Source organism: Solanum verrucosum, unplaced genomic scaffold (genome assembly GCF_900185275.1).
Source record: "Solanum verrucosum unplaced genomic scaffold, falcon-dt-bn FXZP01000183.1, whole genome shotgun sequence".
Taxonomy (NCBI): domain Eukaryota; kingdom Viridiplantae; phylum Streptophyta; class Magnoliopsida; order Solanales; family Solanaceae; genus Solanum; species Solanum verrucosum.
This window is the reverse complement of record NW_026020430.1, coordinates 2,729,939-2,746,890: the sequence shown is the minus strand read 5'-3', so window position 1 is coordinate 2,746,890 and position 16,952 is coordinate 2,729,939. Positions and strand designations below refer to the sequence as shown.

At 34.6% G+C, this 16,952-nt stretch overlaps 2 protein-coding genes across 2 annotated transcripts; both read left to right on the top strand.

Annotated features, from left to right (window-relative positions):
- The first annotated feature begins 526 nt into the window (after positions 1–526).
- LOC125807318 (kinesin-like protein KIN-5D) lies at positions 527–7,241 on the top strand. Its single transcript, XM_049487015.1, has 22 exons — positions 527–813; positions 908–1,037; positions 1,312–1,467; positions 1,549–2,025; positions 2,286–2,383; positions 2,470–2,626; positions 2,706–2,775; positions 2,888–2,964; positions 3,056–3,109; positions 3,195–3,275; positions 3,370–3,481; positions 3,882–3,968; positions 4,061–4,236; positions 4,559–4,720; positions 4,801–4,908; positions 5,023–5,181; positions 5,270–5,353; positions 5,710–5,915; positions 6,024–6,125; positions 6,214–6,323; positions 6,409–6,560; positions 6,680–7,241. The coding sequence occupies exons 1-22, from the start codon at positions 653–655 to the stop codon at positions 6,893–6,895; spliced, it is 3,135 nt and encodes a 1,044-aa protein (XP_049342972.1). The 5' UTR covers positions 527–652; the 3' UTR covers positions 6,896–7,241.
- Positions 7,242–8,446: 1,205 nt separating this feature from the next.
- On the top strand, positions 8,447–12,844 carry LOC125807319 (putative respiratory burst oxidase homolog protein H). Its single transcript, XM_049487016.1, has 15 exons — positions 8,447–8,805; positions 8,969–9,064; positions 9,164–9,326; positions 9,403–9,451; positions 9,533–9,646; positions 9,885–10,691; positions 10,903–10,995; positions 11,080–11,195; positions 11,273–11,375; positions 11,576–11,670; positions 11,762–11,909; positions 12,068–12,202; positions 12,283–12,411; positions 12,542–12,620; positions 12,724–12,844. Exons 1-15 carry the CDS (start codon positions 8,541–8,543, stop codon positions 12,831–12,833), a joined length of 2,502 nt encoding a protein of 833 aa, XP_049342973.1. The 5' UTR covers positions 8,447–8,540; the 3' UTR covers positions 12,834–12,844.
- The last annotated feature ends 4,108 nt before the right edge of the window (positions 12,845–16,952 follow it).

Here is a 16,952-nt window from a genome sequence, read left to right as displayed (position 1 = left end):
TCCATCTCATATGAAGGTCCTTCAATTATTTTAAAATTTTTCTTTTTTTTGTTTTTATGTTACAACGGTCAAAAATCAATTTCAAATGGGTTGTAACAGCCACAAAATCTGTGCTTTATCTCAGCTCACGCGAATATTACATACAGCTAGCTCCTCCTCTCCCCTCTCTCAATCCCTTCTATTTTTATTATAACCTGAAATTAGAAAATAATTCACCAAATTTATCAGTCTCTATCTTTTCAAATCACTAAATTCTCTCTCCAAAATCCTCTCTCTAAAATATCGCCCTTCTTCTTCTTCTTCACATTGCAGGCGATTTGATCGTCGGTAAGTCTACGCCATTTCCTCTTCATTTTTTTTTATATCGTACATTTGAATCAATCGACGGATTTCATTTTGTTATTTGAATGATGAATCTCTAGTATTCATTAGTCGTTTTCAATTTGATGGTGAATTTTCGTTTGTATTTTTCTCGACATTTGATGTGAAGATTTGCATTTTACCTTTCATTAAACTGTTTCAGCGCATTCGAGTTGGAAGCTCTGTTTTGCCATATCAAGTTTTTGTTCTCAGATTTGGAATCGAGTTGAATTGAATCGGAGAATCGGCAGAAACGATTGTGAGATTGGAGTATAAGGAGATCATTCTGGAAATGGAGCCATCACAGAGAAGAGGCCATGTTTCGCGGTCACCATCACAGACGCCGCGGTCTAGTGAAAAGGTGGTTAGAGATCTGCGATTGGCGGAAGGGAATATGAGTGGGAGGCATGACAAAGATAAAGGCGTCAATGTGCAGGTTATTGTGCGTTGCAGGTTAGTAGAATTAGTGCATTTTGGAGCTTTAGTGTAGGTTTAACTTACTGAATTGAATTGATTGTTTTTGATGGAATTGTTGTGAATTATGCAGGCCATTGAGTGAGGATGAGATGAGATCGAATACACCAGCAGTGATTTCCTGCAATGAGGGAAGAAGAGAAATTTCAGCTATGCAGAACATAGCTAATAAGCAAATTGACAAAACATTTGTCTTTGATAAGGTCTGAATTTCTCTTATCCTTATCTGATACTATTGGTTCTATAATAAGAATATAGTGGATAGTTAAAAAAAGTAATTTGATGTAATAACTCGGACACATTACCTGTTTAGAGCAGAATGGATACAAGTATTTTAATAACTCACTCCAACTAGTTTGGGGATTGGGAGTATTTGCTTGCTATATTGATTGAAACTGAATGCCCATAAAGGATGTGAATCAGACATCAGGTGTTTCTTGGGCTGACACTAACATTCTGCTGGATAATGCTGTCCAGGTCTATGGTCCTACGTCCAAACAAAAGGACTTGTATGATTCGGCAATCTGCCCTATTGTATTTGAAGTTCTAGAGGGCTATAACTGCACCGTTTTCGCTTATGGGCAGACAGGAACCGGGAAAACTTATACAATGGAGGGAGGGGGGAGAAAGAAGGTTGGTGGTTGGCTGTTAGAGATGAATTTGTTTATGCTACTTTCTTCTTTATAATAATACATTACAGTTCACCCCATTTAGAATGGGGAATTTCCAAGTGATGCAGGTGTTATCCCACGAGCTATTAAGCAAATCTTTGACATATTGGAAGCTCAAAGTGCTGAATATAGTGTGAAAGTAACATTTTTGGAGCTGTATAACGAGGAAATATCCGATCTTTTAGCTCCAGAGGAATGTACAAAGTTTACAGATGACAAATCCAAGAAACCATTAGCTCTGATGGAAGATGGTAAGGGTGGAGTTTTTGTTAGAGGCCTGGAAGAGGAGTTAGTAAGCTCTGCAAATGAAATCTACAATATCTTGGAGAAAGGTTCCGCTAAAAGGCGTACAGCTGAAACTTTGCTCAACAAACAGAGCAGTCGTTCTCATTCTATATTCTCTATCACAATTCACATCAAGGAATACACTCCAGAAGGGGAAGAGATGATCAAATGTGGTAAACTGAATCTTGTAGACCTTGCGGGTTCTGAAAACATTTCACGTTCTGGTGCAAGAGAGGTGAGACATTAAAATTCTGTAATTTGTTAGCCATTGCATTTAGCAACTTTATTAGTAAGAAAAAGCAAAAAAGATAAAAGAGAACCAAACCAATGAGTGTGCAAAAGTTGCTTAGCAATGCCATAAATTTTCCTTTTTCATGCCAACTTATCCTGGAAGAGACTTCTCAAGTTCTTTTTGGTTCTTTTTGCCCACTTTGATTATGTTTTTTCTGTTCACATTATATTAAACTGTACTAGATGATAGATTTTATTTTCCAGGGCAGAGCAAGGGAAGCTGGGGAAATCAACAAGAGTTTGCTTACACTTGGTCGTGTAATAAATGCTTTAGTTGAGCACTCTGGTCATATCCCATATAGGTGCTTAAAATATTCATTTTTATAGAAGACAATATTATATGTATGAAACTTTTTACAGACCCTGAGAACATTTGTTGGTTTGTCAGGGAGAGCAAAATAACAAGGTTGTTGAGGGATTCATTGGGAGGGAAAACAAAGACATGCATTATTGCGACAATATCACCCTCCATTCACTCCATGGAAGAGACACTCAGCACTTTAGATTATGCTCATCGTGCCAAAAACATAAAAAATAAGCCAGAGGTCAGTTTTCTGGTCAATCAAACATTCTTAAAAGAATTTTAGTCCAAACGTGGTTAACTTTTCTTTTGCTGTTATTTAGATTAACCAGAAGATGATGAAATCTGCATTGATGAAGGACTTATATTCTGAAATTGAAAGGCTGAAGCAAGGTGTTGAACTGGTTTCTTCTTCTCTTTCTGCATGAATCTCTATCTTGGATGTTAGTTGCTTTAAATTATTTAAATGTTTTGATTACATAAATTTCCATTCTAATGCCAACAGAGGTGTACGCTGCAAGAGAGAAGAATGGTATCTACATACCAAGAGATAGATATCTCCAAGAGGAAGCAGAGAAAAAGGTTAGGCCCTGCTCACTGATCCATTGATTGGTTTGGATTATCATGTAATCTTTTCTTATGTGTGGTCAATATGTTTTTTCTTATCTCTTAGGCAATGTCTGAAAAGATAGAACGGATGGAACTTGACTCAGAATCAAAAGACAAGGTATGCTACTGATTAATTACTCAGCTAGAATCTAATTAATCATCCAGAACTCGTAACTCGTTACATTTTTGCCTACTACATACAGCAACATATGGAGCTTCAGGAACTGTACAATTCTCAGCAGTTGTTGACCACTGAGTTGAGTGGCAAACTTGACAAGACAGAGGTATATGGAGTTCAGACCCTTCCTAATTTCAGTAGCTATCTTTTGTTGTTCAACTCTTTCTCATGGATATTAGCTATAATTTTGTATCTTCCAGAAAAAGCTTCAGGAAACTCAGCATACTTTGGCTGATCTCGAAGAGAAACATAGGCTGGCAATTACAACAATTAGAGAAAAGGAATTTCTAATAACAAACCTTCTAAAGTCTGGTAAGCCGCATTCTCTGTGCATAGTCAAGGCAGACTCTTTTGATTAATCATCTGCAATTGCTTTCTGCTGAAATTGCATGTTTTTCCTATGGACCAGCTTTGGGAGGAATTTACTTTTACTGGGATGGGTGGATAAAGCAAGGTTCAAGTGAAACAAACAATATTAGGGGTGGGGTGCAAGGTTTTAGTGATTCTTATAAACACTTTTGGGGGTGGGGATCATATTTCTCTTAAAGGAATTACCAAATTCATTCGTGGAGACACTATGGGTTCTTTGGAGTCGTTTTACCTTTTGTAATAGTTGTATGAGATAGTTGTATGAGACAGTATGGGTTCTTTGGAGTCGTTTTACCTTTTGTAATAGTTGTATGAGATATTTAATCGGTATGTATTCCACCAGAAAAATCACTGGTTGCGCAGGCCTTTGAACTTCGAGCTGAGCTGGAACATGCTGCATCAGATGTCTCGAACTTGTTTGCAAAGATTGGTAGGTCAACATAAAGACCTGAAATCCGTAATGATTTTCTTTCTCAAAATAAAGGCTCTTGCACCCGCTATACTGATAATGGTTGATTTCAGAGCGCAAGGACAAAATAGAACATGGAAACAAAGTTCTCATCCAAAAGTTCCAATCCCAATTAACTCAACAACTTGAAGTTCTGCATAAGAGTGTTGCTTCCTCAGCCACACAACAAGAGCAACAACTCAAACACATGGAGGAAGACATGCAGTCCTTTGTGTCTACCAAGATTGAGGTAAACTTGACTTTGTATACCTGTTAAAGAAGACACTCAGCAATGTTTCTGGGAAAAGACTTATACTTCTATATATGCTCCTACACAATTTATTGCTTTCATGATGTCATGTGCCCAAAGATTTAGGCATCCTTGACTTGTTAAATTTAGCAATTGGCCTTTTGCAATATTGCCTAGACAATGATGTGATTATCAACCTCCTACAGACCCTTTTAGAGAAATCTCAGAAGCGCTTCTGTATAACACATTCAAAACTATGTACTTAAGAGTCTTGCACTCATGTTGATCAGTAAATCAGTAAGAGTTTTGGTGTACTTTTCAGGCTATGGAGGAGCTTCGAGGTCTCCTAGACAATTTGAAAATCAGGTTTGGTTCTGGTATCAAAGCTTTAGATGGTTTGGCCGGGGAGCTCGATGGCAATGCTCACTCAACTTTTGACCGTTTAAACACTGAAGTTTCTAACCATTCATCTGCTCTCCGAGAGGTATGCCCTCTTTTTATAATTCTCTGAGAAATCCCAGGTAGTATTTCTGCTTATCTCTATGTTTTGTTTTTGAAATGTAGTTTTTTGAGGAGATCGCCTTAGAGGCCAATACCTTGGTTAATGATCTTCAAAAGAGTCTTCACAGCCAGGAGGAGAAACTAATTGCATTTGCAGCACAACAACGTGAGGTATCAGTAGTTTCTATTTGTGAGCTCTTCCCTCTTCTCCCCTCAGTTGCCCTCTGTATATCCCTCTTTTTTCCTTCCCAAGTTTGTGTGATAAAGTTTGGATGCTTTTTATAGGCTCACTGCAGGACAATCACAACATCAAGGTCATTTTCTCAAATTACTGGCAACTTCTTTAAGACTTTGGATACACATGTCTCCCAATTGGGTGATATAGTTGAAGATGCACAGACCGTCAGTGACCAGAAGTTTTCTGAACTAGAAAAGAAGTTTGAGGTAATGATGTCATCCATGAACATCTCTCATTTCATGAAGGTCAATATGATTGTTAGCCCCATTTTATACGGATATTCGCCTTTTACAGGAATGTGCTGCCAGTGAGGAGAGGCAAATCTTGCAGAAAGTGGCAGAACTTCTTGAAGGATCAAATGCTAGGAAGAAAAAATTGGTATGGTCACTTATTAGTCATATAAATGCATCATAATTTGCTTCACCAGTTGAAGAAAGGCACTCAGTTGCGGCTAAAATTTCCATTATCCCTAAAACTAGGCAAAAAGATAGTAATTTCATTGATCGATGAATATGACAAAAATAGATGCACTTTCTTATAGTCGAGCTAACTTTGAAGACAGCAATGATATAAATGTGTGACCTTCCTTTACCTTGCCTAGTTTATGTTTGAATTTTTTTTTCTAGCGCTAGTACTCCCTATATAAGTGACGAGAAGAATGCATTGTGGATCTGGTTACTTTTTCTACTTTAGGCTGCGAAAGCTAATTGGATTTTTTACTTGGTTTGCTCTAGGTTCAAACTGCAATCAGTGACCTCCGAGAAAGTGCTTACAACCGAACCAGCAAACTAAAACAAGAGATGTCAACCATGCAAGATTCAACTACTTCAGTCAAAGACGAATGGACCAATTATATGGAAAAGGCTGAATGCCATTATCTTGAGGATACTGCTTCTGTGGAAAAGGGAAAGAAAGAGATGGAGGGGGTGCTACAGAATTGGTATGTCCTCCTAGCATATCTCGTATCACTTCTGAAGAAAATTTATGTGTTCTTTTCGTCTGTGACTTTTTCTTGGCCTCTCTGCTTACTTGAATATGTACTATGCAGTCTGCAAAAGGCAAAATTGGGTTCTGAACAATGGACAAATGCTCAACGCTCTTTGATCAGTCTAGAGGAAAGAAATGTTGCGTTTATGGATAAAATTGTTAGGTTGGTTGATTCACTTGTTATTCAAGGCTTTTGTCTCTTATTTCCAATATTTCACCTGTTATTTACTGTGAGCTTGTACATTTTTTAGTGAAGGAATGAATGCCACTGAAGCACTGCGTGCACAGTTTTTGTCTGGTGTGTCATCTACTCTTGAAGACACTGATGTTGCCAGCAAAAACCTTCTCTGTTCCATTGACCGTACGTTATCAAGTTTTTTACACATATATTAATGACTTTTGCTGGCTGCTTGGTATCATCCAGTTAACTAAATTAAATTCTGCAGATTCTTTACAACTTGACCGTGATGCTTGTGGGAACCTTGATTCCATGATTGTACCTTCTTGTGGAGAGCTGAGAGAATTGAAGAGTGGACACCACCACAAGGTTGTTGAGATTACAGATCATGCAGGACAGTGTCTTTCACAAGAGTACATGGTAAGGACATCGCGTCATATGATAGAAAATCTGTATTTGTTCTGTTTAAATGACATTATTCATGTACCTGCGACATTATATTCATGTACTTCTTTCTCCAAATCTGTCACTTGTAATAGGTCGACGAACCATCTTGCTCTACACCAAAAAAGAGAGCTTTCAGTATACCAAGTGCTGGTTTGATTGAAGAGCTCAAAACTCCTTCTTTCGAGGAGTTGTTGAAATCATTTTGGGATGGAAAATCACAGAAGCAAGCAAATGGAGATGTAAAACATATTGCAGATGACGCTCATTCATTGAGAGATTCAAGACTTCCTCTCACTACTATTAATTAGTACTATAGAAATTAGACATTATAGGATTATGGAAGAAAAGCTTGTACATAAGAATTCACCTACATGGACGAGTGAGGGATAGTAAGGGCCCTCCACCTCCAATTATAGTTGGGGGTTCGAGTCATCAAGGGAGCAAAGTGGAAGAAGCCATTGTTAGGCTTCTTGAGTAGGGGGAGTTTGAATATGGGTTACCATATCCAAGAAAGAAGAAAGGAAAAAAGGAAAGAAAATCTCCTACATGTAATTGATGTTAGTGTATCCTATTCTTTAAATTATTTGTAGTGATTGGGAAGAGTTTCATTTGTTTGACGTTCTTGTAGGAAACAAAATTGGGAGATTCATGAGACAGACAAATTATAGTAAATTTGAGGTGTCTCTTTTGATGCGATAAGAGTTTCTAATCTTCTTACCTGGTAAGTTTCATATATCCTGAAATTGTTTCTAATTCCAATTTAGGAATTGGTTTGGAAGAGATTTTGGTCCATTTGGGACACACCTAGAATAGAGGTTTCAACTTATTTAATGCCATATGATATCTGCTCACATTAAGTCACTAAAATGCACTCAACTTCACCACTTAAAAGTGCACTAAATTAACTAATAAAGCTAACTGAATCTACTTGTGTTAACATTGAGATATCTTTAAGCTTCGTGTACTGATATGAGTATGACTGTATGAGCTGATACAAACTAGTTAATCGCACGCAAATTTTCAGTGTTCAAATTCATCTTAAGCTTCGGAGTACAGTCAAAGAAGTGAAATCCTATCTTCTTGCACAAACATATATAGAAAAAAAAAGATCAAAAAAGCAAAAACTGCTTCGAAATAAGATTCTTACAAACTTAATGTCAGACTGATAAATCGACCTTGATGTCATATCTAATATTCAAAGTTTGTCTTGATTTGCTTTACCCCTAAATATTTAATATTTCATGTTATTAGCTACGCATATTTTAGTCCAATCTTTATTTCCGCGTTAAAGAGTAGTAAGGAGTATTTGCCTGTACTCTATAGAGTTGTCAAAACAATTTTTTTTTCTTTCTTCTATAGAATTGTCAATACCACGTTTGAAGTTGAGATTATTTTTTATTAAGGAAAATTCCAAAACCCAAAAGCATAAAAGAGAAAAAGATTACCAAAAACAACAAAAAAATAACAAGGTGGAGGACGACGTGCTTACAAGTAAGGATCCCTAATGACTACTCGTTTCAATTAATAAAAGAATTCGAACCACGTCTAAAAGATTCCCTAGAATTTCTGTTCTAAGTAAAAATTGGAACATTGATAATCATATGATCTGTTTCTAGCTTGCTAGGAATGTGCCTACAATTAAAATATTGTATTCACATTAATGAATAATGAACAAATTGCAGTATCTTATTATAAAAATCCAGTCTTTCAGTGACTAAACTATAATCCAACTACTCCTTGGCTGTTTTAAAAAAAGATTCAATTAAAAGAAAATAAACACAAATAAGACTTTGTCTAATAAATAAAAAATTTCATTTTGGCATGCTGTTTTAGTGGGGGACACTATGGTTTTTTAAAACATTGTATTTTTCAAACAACTGATTTAACGAACTCTTCTTTATTTTTCATAAATTTTTTGTGAAAAACAGAGAAGAAGTAAGAGAATCACATAGTATGGTGCCCATTGACGATGGGGATTTATCTAGAGACAATTCAGTGAAATGGATTCTTGAAAATGCTGAAAAAGATAGTACGAGCGATGTCCATGAGAATAGAAATGGTGCAAATGGTTTACAAGAGCTTGCAAATCAAAAATCTTTCAAGAGAAATTTCAGCATTTCAAGACGAAGAAATGGCGTTGTACCAAGAATGGCGAGGATGGAATCAGGAGCTACTAGAGGGCTCAAGAGCTTGCGGTTTCTTGACAGATCAACTACAGGTACTGAATTGTGTGACCATCTCATCTAAAAAGATAAAATGTTCGAGAGTAAGCATTTTTATTTACGTAACATGTCCACTTAGAATCTTTGATACCATATTGGATAATGTAATGGCTCTTCTAAAAGTTTTTAACTTTTATTTACTTATATCTTCAATAACAGGGAAGGAGGGAGATGCCTGGCGAAGTGTGGAGAAACGATTCAATCAAAATGCAGTTAATGGGAGGATCTTCAGAGAGAAATTTGGGACTTGTATTGGTATTTTTGTCAAACTTGTATAGAAACAGGCATTTCATATAAACTTTGGTTTCAGTTAGAGAAGAAAGTAGGATAACATTTCTATGTTTTGCATAATAGGAATGGGAGAAAGCAAGGAATTTGCTGGAGAGTTATTCGATACGTTGGCTAGGCGTAGGAAGATCAACACAGAAAATGGTATAACAATAGATGAAGTGAGAGGATTTTGGGAAGACATATCAACTCAATCTCTTGATGCAAGGCTTCATATTTTCTTTGACATGTAAGAGATTAAATCAATGGAAGATGAAAACTAAAATCCGTCTTTCCGGGTGACTAATGGTGGTGAATTTTCACAGGTGTGACAAGAATGGTGATGGGAAACTATCAGAGGAAGAGGTAAAGGAGGTGAGAAAACTTCCCTTGGAAAACTTTCTTCCTTCAATTTTCGCGTATCTATCTACTTAATATGTTTTTTTTCTGAAAAAGGTTCTAGTGATGAGTGCCTCGGCAAACAAATTGTCAAAATTCAAGCAACATGCACCGACATACGCAGCTTTAATCATGGAAGAGCTCGACCCTGATCATTTGGGATATATTGAGGTAAGGATGGGACTAAAAAGTTGTTGTCGTTTTACTGTTATTGATGGTTTGAATGTCTTGATCCCCGAAATGGTCATGCTTCTAGTTTCCATTGCAATCATCATATTAATGGATGAATCTCCTCGTGCTTTGCCATATGAACTTATTAGAAATGAATTTATGAAAATTCTTTTAGAGAAAGAGCGTCAATGCGTGATGATAGTTTCCTTGTATAATTTCTCATTTTCTACTTTAACAGATGTGGCAACTTGAAGCTCTTCTAAGAGGGATGGTGGGTTCAGAAGAAGGGGAAAAAACCCTGAAGAGATCACAAACACTAGCGAAAACCATGATCCCGAAAGAATACAGGACTCCAGTCAGCAAATTCTTTTACAAAACATCAGAAAAAGTACAAGAAAACTGGAAAAGAATATGGGTCCTAACATTGTGGTTGTGCATCAACATGGTACTTTTCACTTGGAAGTTCCAACAATTTAAAAGAAAATCAGCATTTCAGATCATGGGTTATTGCGTTTGCATCGCTAAAGGTGCAGGAGAGACTCTTAAGTTCAACATGGCTCTGGTTCTTTTTCCTGTATGCAGAAGAACTCTTACTAAGCTCAGAGAAACTTTCCTTGGTTCAATATTTCCCTTTGATGAAAATATCAATTTCCATAAGATAATTGCATTGGGAATTGCTGTCGCAACGTTTATTCACGCACTTTTCCATACCAGCTGCAATTTTGTGAAACTAACAACATGTCCACAGAGTAAATTTATGACATTTCTTGGAAGCAACTTCGACTACCACCAACCGAGTTACTTGGACCTGGTGGCGTCTATTCCAGGTGTAACAGGCATTCTGATGACACTTTTCATGCTTTTCACCTTCACATTGGCTACACATTCGTTCAGAAGGAACGTCATCAAATTGCCATGGCCGTTCCATCATTTAGCAGGATTTAATGCGTTTTGGTATGCACATCATCTTCTGGTCCTCGTCTACATCCTCTTGGTCCTCCATGGCTACTTCATATACCTTACAAAAGAATGGTACAAAAAGACGGTATGTATGTATGTTCATTTGGATTTTGACATTTCCTAACTTTGCAGTTGAGAGAAGAAATCCAACTACTGCATAACTTGAAAAATGCACATATATATATCAATCATGTTGTTTCGATATGATTAAGGGCGTTTAGTTTGTTGACATTTAAGATCAATTTAATCAAACTAGTGATGATGATTGAGAAATCAGAAATATCTTTGTTATGCAGACATGGATGTACCTTGCAGTTCCGGTACTTGCATATGCTACGGAAAGAATTCTCATCGTCTACGAGCACAGCTACAATGTCAATATTATAAAGGTTTTAGCTTCGAACAAGCTTTATGTCAAATTCATAAGAACTTTCTGAATTTAGCTTTGATTTGATGCAAAAAAAATTTTGCAGGCTGTCACATATACAGGGAATGTACTAGCATTATACATGAGTAAACCTCCAGGATTCAAGTATAAGAGTGGAATGTACCTTTTTGTTAAATGTCCTGATATATCAACCTTCGAATGGTAAATGAAGAAAGCTCAAACTATGCAATGATCATTTACAGATCTGGACGTCTAAGGAACTTTATCAATTTTTACAGGCATCCATTCTCAATCACTTCAGCACCAGACGACAACTATCTAAGTGTTCATATACGTACATTGGGAGACTGGACTACAGAGCTAAAAACCAGATTTGAGAAGGTGATAAATTTGTTAAATTCGCATTTTCTATTCTATGAGTTCTACAAGTCTAATGAGCTAATACTAACAAAAATTCGACAAATTGGTGATCCATTCATATCACTAATCTTTTGAAACTCAAGTAGCCAATACTAAGACTCCCCTTCTTTCTTCTACTTATTTTTAGCTTTTTCTGATCTTAATAAGCTCTCCTTTAGCAGGCCTGTGAGCCTGATCAAGTAGCACAATCAAGGAAGGGAAGTCTTGTTAGAATGGAAACTAAAGCATATACAGATGTTGAACAGGCTCAATCCGAGTACGTTTCCATGTTGTTCTATGTCTACTGATTTTCATGTTCATGAACCATGATAGAACTTATTATATTTACTCTTATCTTTTCGATGCAGATTTCCGAAGATCATGATCAAAGGACCTTATGGTGCACCAGCTCAAAACTACAAGAAATATGATATCCTTCTACTAATTGGCTTGGGAATAGGAGCAACACCATTTATTAGCATTTTAAAGGACCTTCTTAACAATGAATCTCAATCTGTAAGTACCTAATCTCAAAACCATAATTTTGCTAACGATTTAAATTATATACACTGATAGTATACTTTAACCTAATATAAAAATTCTTCTATATTATCCGTGTACAGAAGTTAAACTCTTTTTCTAATTAAGAACATAACGAAATCTAATTACTGCAGAATCAGCAAATTGGTGAATCATCAAGTAATAAGAGAGGTCCTCACAGAGCATATTTCTATTGGGTGACAAGAGAACAAGGATCATTTGATTGGTTCAAGGGTGTTATGGATGATATTGCTGAATATGACCATAATGTGAGTTGATTTATTTTCAATAACATTAACTTAAATACATAGTATATAATTGGAAGTGATATATTACTTGTATTATACAGGAAATGATGGAAATGCACAACTATTTGACTAGTGTTTATGAAGAAGGAGATGCTAGATCTGCACTTATTGCAATGGTGCAATCACTACAACATGCTAAAAATGGAGTTGATGTTGTCTCCGACAGTCGGGTATATATCCTATTTGTTGCAATTTTATGAATTTTTACACTTCAATTTATGCTCTGCGTTGAAAGTATTAGGTTCAAATTACTTTTACAGTTACGTCAGTATATTGATTGTAACACTTACAATGTAACAGATAAGAACACATTTTGCAAGACCAAATTGGAGAAAGGTATTCTCTAGGTTGGCAGCAGCCCATCCATCTTCTCGAATTGGTAAGCCCTTAATAATAAACAAATGTTCCAATTTTAGCTAATTTTTGACGTTGAGTTACGCTCAATTGTCACATATTTTTATATAATGATATATCAATTGCAGGGGTGTTTTACTGCGGAAGTCCTACTCTTACAAAACCACTTAGAAGGCTGTGTCAAGAATTTAGTTTAAATTCATCCACTCGTTTCAATTTCCACAAAGAAAATTTCTAGATATACATATATACAAGTTTCACTTATTGAGGCTTCACTGAGTTGTGAATTCTAATAATTTCCTGTATAAATTGTTGCAATTCTACTGTTGCTTGATATAAACGGAGTATGTACTAAGAGAAATTTTTGGAAGTTGATAGAAATTTGGTTGTGATTGTTTTGCAACTACTCTCCTTGAACAACAGCTGACCTATATTATATTATATTATAAAATGACTTGATCATCTATAAATTAATCGATTTCACTCTCGAGATTTAACTTATTATATACACTGACTAGAATAAAAAAAATTTAGATGTACCTAGCTCATTGGAGTAAAATACTATCCAAGGGAGTGTGATTTTAGTAATTATTTTATGATGTTTGATTTATAAAGGAAAAAATATTATCAAAGACATTTAGATACTATAATCTAGAAAGATACTATCACTTTGGATCTAGGGCCATAAGACAACTATATAGGGAAATAAATGTAAAATTTGGACTTAAACACGGCCTAAAAGTCAAAATTGGCTTAAACTTGATTTAGCGATTAATAAATCAATTTAGTGCCTGACAGATAAATTTTTTATTCTTATATGTATTTCAATATTTATATTAAATTATACTAATTTATCATGTTAAATTATAAACTAAGATAAACGCATATTAATTAACTATGTTGTATACTAATATATAAAGACATGTTTCATGTATTTATTGGATTGGAATAAATATTGAATGCGATAAGTTATTATTGGGCCATACTTTCAAGTAATTTTTTTAGGAATCCCATAGTATAAGGAGCAAATTACATTCTGTCCCTATTTTTATCCAATTTATAAAACTCCCCTAAAATTGTTGTCATCCGGATAAATCTCATTCCTCCGTATACATCACATTTGATACATTATACAACTACTTTGTTGAGATTAAAAATAAAATTAAATGTCAGTTCTCCAAATCATGCAAATCTAATTGATGTCAATCTCTCCCAAATAACAGCTCCAAACAATTCAAATTTCAAATTTTCTTCTCTCAAATCTCATCCAAATCGTAATAGATTAAAAAAAATGTCGACAATTTAATATAGTTATGTATCATATAAAAAAACTATGAATATGATATATTTGATTTATTTAGAAAATAGTGTTGCATATACATGCATCTGATACATAACTATGTTTTATACATAACAAAGTTATGTGTCATATACGTAACTATTAATATGATACAAACAGATTTTGTAATAAAATATTAGTGTTTATGTATCAGCAGTAATATTTGATAGTGTCTACAGATACATAGTCTTCTACTAGTTGAATAAGGTTGGGTGTATGTATCAGTAGTAAAAGATGACGAAATTTGTAATAGTTGTGTATCTAATACATAACTATGATCATGATACATACTAATTTGTGTTTCAATAAATTAGGGTTATGTACCAAACTAATATTTGAAAATGATATATTGTACATGATAAAATTGTAATATCATAAAGGTGAAACGAACAAATATTACATTAATTTAAGAATCAAAATCAAGTAGATACATTAAATGATTTGTTGAAAGCAACAAAAAATCAACAATTTGATCTGCTAAAAGCAAAAAATAAATGGAAAAGGGCCTAAAATACCCCTTAACTATGCGAATTGATACAAAATTACCCTTCTTCTACCTTTCGGGCCTAAAATGCCCTTGCCGTCAACCTTTTGGCTCTACTTTACCCTCAACTTTAACAACCCTAACAATCTGTTTGGATCATTATTACCCATTGTTTCATAATGTATTGTATTGTATTGTACTCTATTGTACTGTACTGTATGGTAGATACAATGTTTGGTTAGACTGTATTGTTTGTTGTTGTTTGATAACATTTTAATTGTTTGGTTTGATTGTATTATACTGTATTGTAATTTATAAATTTAATAAAATATCCTTAATTATTCTAGGGTAGGAGGTTTGATTAGAATTAAATAATATAAGGTAAAGGATAAAATAGTATTTTGAAATATTATGTAAAGATATAATTGAAAAAAGAAATTAAGTAACAATGGGAACACACCAAATCGGTTTTTCCATAAAATAGGGGTTTTCATTGTTACGTAACAACGAAATTTAACAATACAATACATTTTAAGTAACAATCAAAACAAACGTTATAGGTATAATAACGATACAATACAATACAATGAATAACAATATAATGATCCAAACAGAGTGTAAATGATAACTTCAGTTAGCAAATTCATTAATGATGTGTCACTATTCTATTAGCTACCCCAACAATCTAATTAAAAAAACCATATACCCACCCAAAAGCCCCACCCGTAAACTTACCCAAATATTCTAACCCAACCTTTATCCCCAAACCTTTTAACCTAAAAAAAAACAATTAGCTCCAATCCAAAATTTTCTGTTCTTCCTCTATCAAAGCTCACATTAAAGCTGATGAGGAAGTGTCTTTTTCTATTCCTTTTTTGAATACCGAAATGCGCCACCACCTGCAAATATACTGCCCAAATGGCGAGACAATTTTTTATAGTTTTAATAATTTGCAGTATACTTGAGTTCTTGTGAGCTTTGATAGAGGAAGAAGAGAAGAGAAAGAAATTTGGATTTGGAGCTTCTTGATTTTTAGGTTAAAAGGTTTGGGATGAAGGTTGGGTTAGAATATTTGGGTAAGTTTATGAGTGGGGCTTTTGGGTGGGTATATGATTTTTTTAATTAGTTTAATTAATTGTTAGGGTAACCAATAGAATAATGACATGTTATTAATGAATTGGTTAATTGAGGTTATCATTTAGGATGTTAAAGTTGAGGGCAAAATAGAGCCAAAAAAATTGATGTCGAGGGTATTTTAGGCTCGAAAGGTAGAAGAAGGGTAATTTTGTACCAATTCGCATAGTTAAGGGGGTATTTTAGGCCCTTTTCCGAAAAATCCTTCCACACTTTCTCCTTTGCTCTATATCAACTCTTGTAGTTTTTTTCACTTTCAACAATGACGTCACCCATGGATCTCGACCCAAAGTCCTTACTGGAGCCACCGACAATTCTTGATAAAATTTTAATGTATCATAATGTTGAAACGACTGCATTATACATTAGTTTAAGAAACAAAAACAACTAGATACATAAAAAATTGAACCCATATGTTCAGAAAAAGATGAACAACAAGAATCGAAAAAAAAAAGTCAACAATTTGATTTGCCGAAAGCAAAAAAAAATGATGAAGAAATCCTTCTACACTTTCTCTTTTTCTCTGTATCAACTTTCGTAGCTTTTTTTACTCTCAACAATGGTGTCACCTATGGATCTCGACCCAAAGCCCTTACCGGAGCCACCAACAACTCGACCTTTTCCCTTTTTTTGGGCTTTATCCACAAGCGAGTTTGAAGTTGACGATGCATCCTTCTTCGACTAAATTTGTAGATGAAAAAGCTAAAACAAAATTTTAAAAAAATTGATACCTGATGAAGTGGAAAGAAAAAAATGAATGAAGAAGAACTACCTCTTCAATAACTTGCAATTGATAAATCAGAAATAGAAAAGATTTGAAATTCAAACTAGAGTGATGGAGATGATTGCTGATACCATAAGTGATTTTAGACGTGAAAAAAAAGAAAGAAAAAAAAATCTTAAATAAATTCAAAAATAGAGTGATTTTTCCTACTTTCAATTCCCTACTTTCATAGCATAAGTACTTACTTGCATACGGTATTCAGATCAAACAATTTAATTGTAGTAGTTAAAACTTAAAATGAAAATATATATCACTTAACATTATTAAATCATAGTTTTTATGAAAGACACACGTGCATTCATTTCTTTAATTTATAAACATAAATAAAAATAGTGAATATGAGTTGATATCAACTAAATTGTTTCATACTTACTTTTTACATATTGACCAATTGGCTGTCGTTGAGTCTGGGGTGCTTTGCTACTAGACAACCTCACTTGTCGATGAAATCTTTCTTTTATACTCTATTTAATTTATTTTACTTACGGAAAAGGGTCAAAATTGCCCCTGAACTATGCGAAATAGACCACTTATACCTTCCATTACATTTTGGGATCAAAAATACCCCGCAGTTATCCCAGGAAACCACAAATACCCTCAAGAGTTAACACCCCAA

Coding starts and splice junctions, on each gene's coding strand:
- LOC125807318 (XM_049487015.1), top strand. CDS start 653: ATGGAGCCATCACAGAGAAGAGGCCATGTTTCGCGGTCACCATCACAG. Junction 4,237..4,558: donor TTGTGTCTACCAAGATTGAG/GTAAACTTGACT, acceptor TGTACTTTTCAG/GCTATGGAGGAGCTTCGAGG. Junction 6,126..6,213: donor TTTATGGATAAAATTGTTAG/GTTGGTTGATTC, acceptor TACATTTTTTAG/TGAAGGAATGAATGCCACTG.
- LOC125807319 (XM_049487016.1), top strand. CDS start 8,541: ATGGTGCCCATTGACGATGGGGATTTATCTAGAGACAATTCAGTGAAA. Junction 11,671..11,761: donor GTTGAACAGGCTCAATCCGA/GTACGTTTCCAT, acceptor TTTTCGATGCAG/ATTTCCGAAGATCATGATCA. Junction 12,621..12,723: donor CCATCCATCTTCTCGAATTG/GTAAGCCCTTAA, acceptor TATCAATTGCAG/GGGTGTTTTACTGCGGAAGT.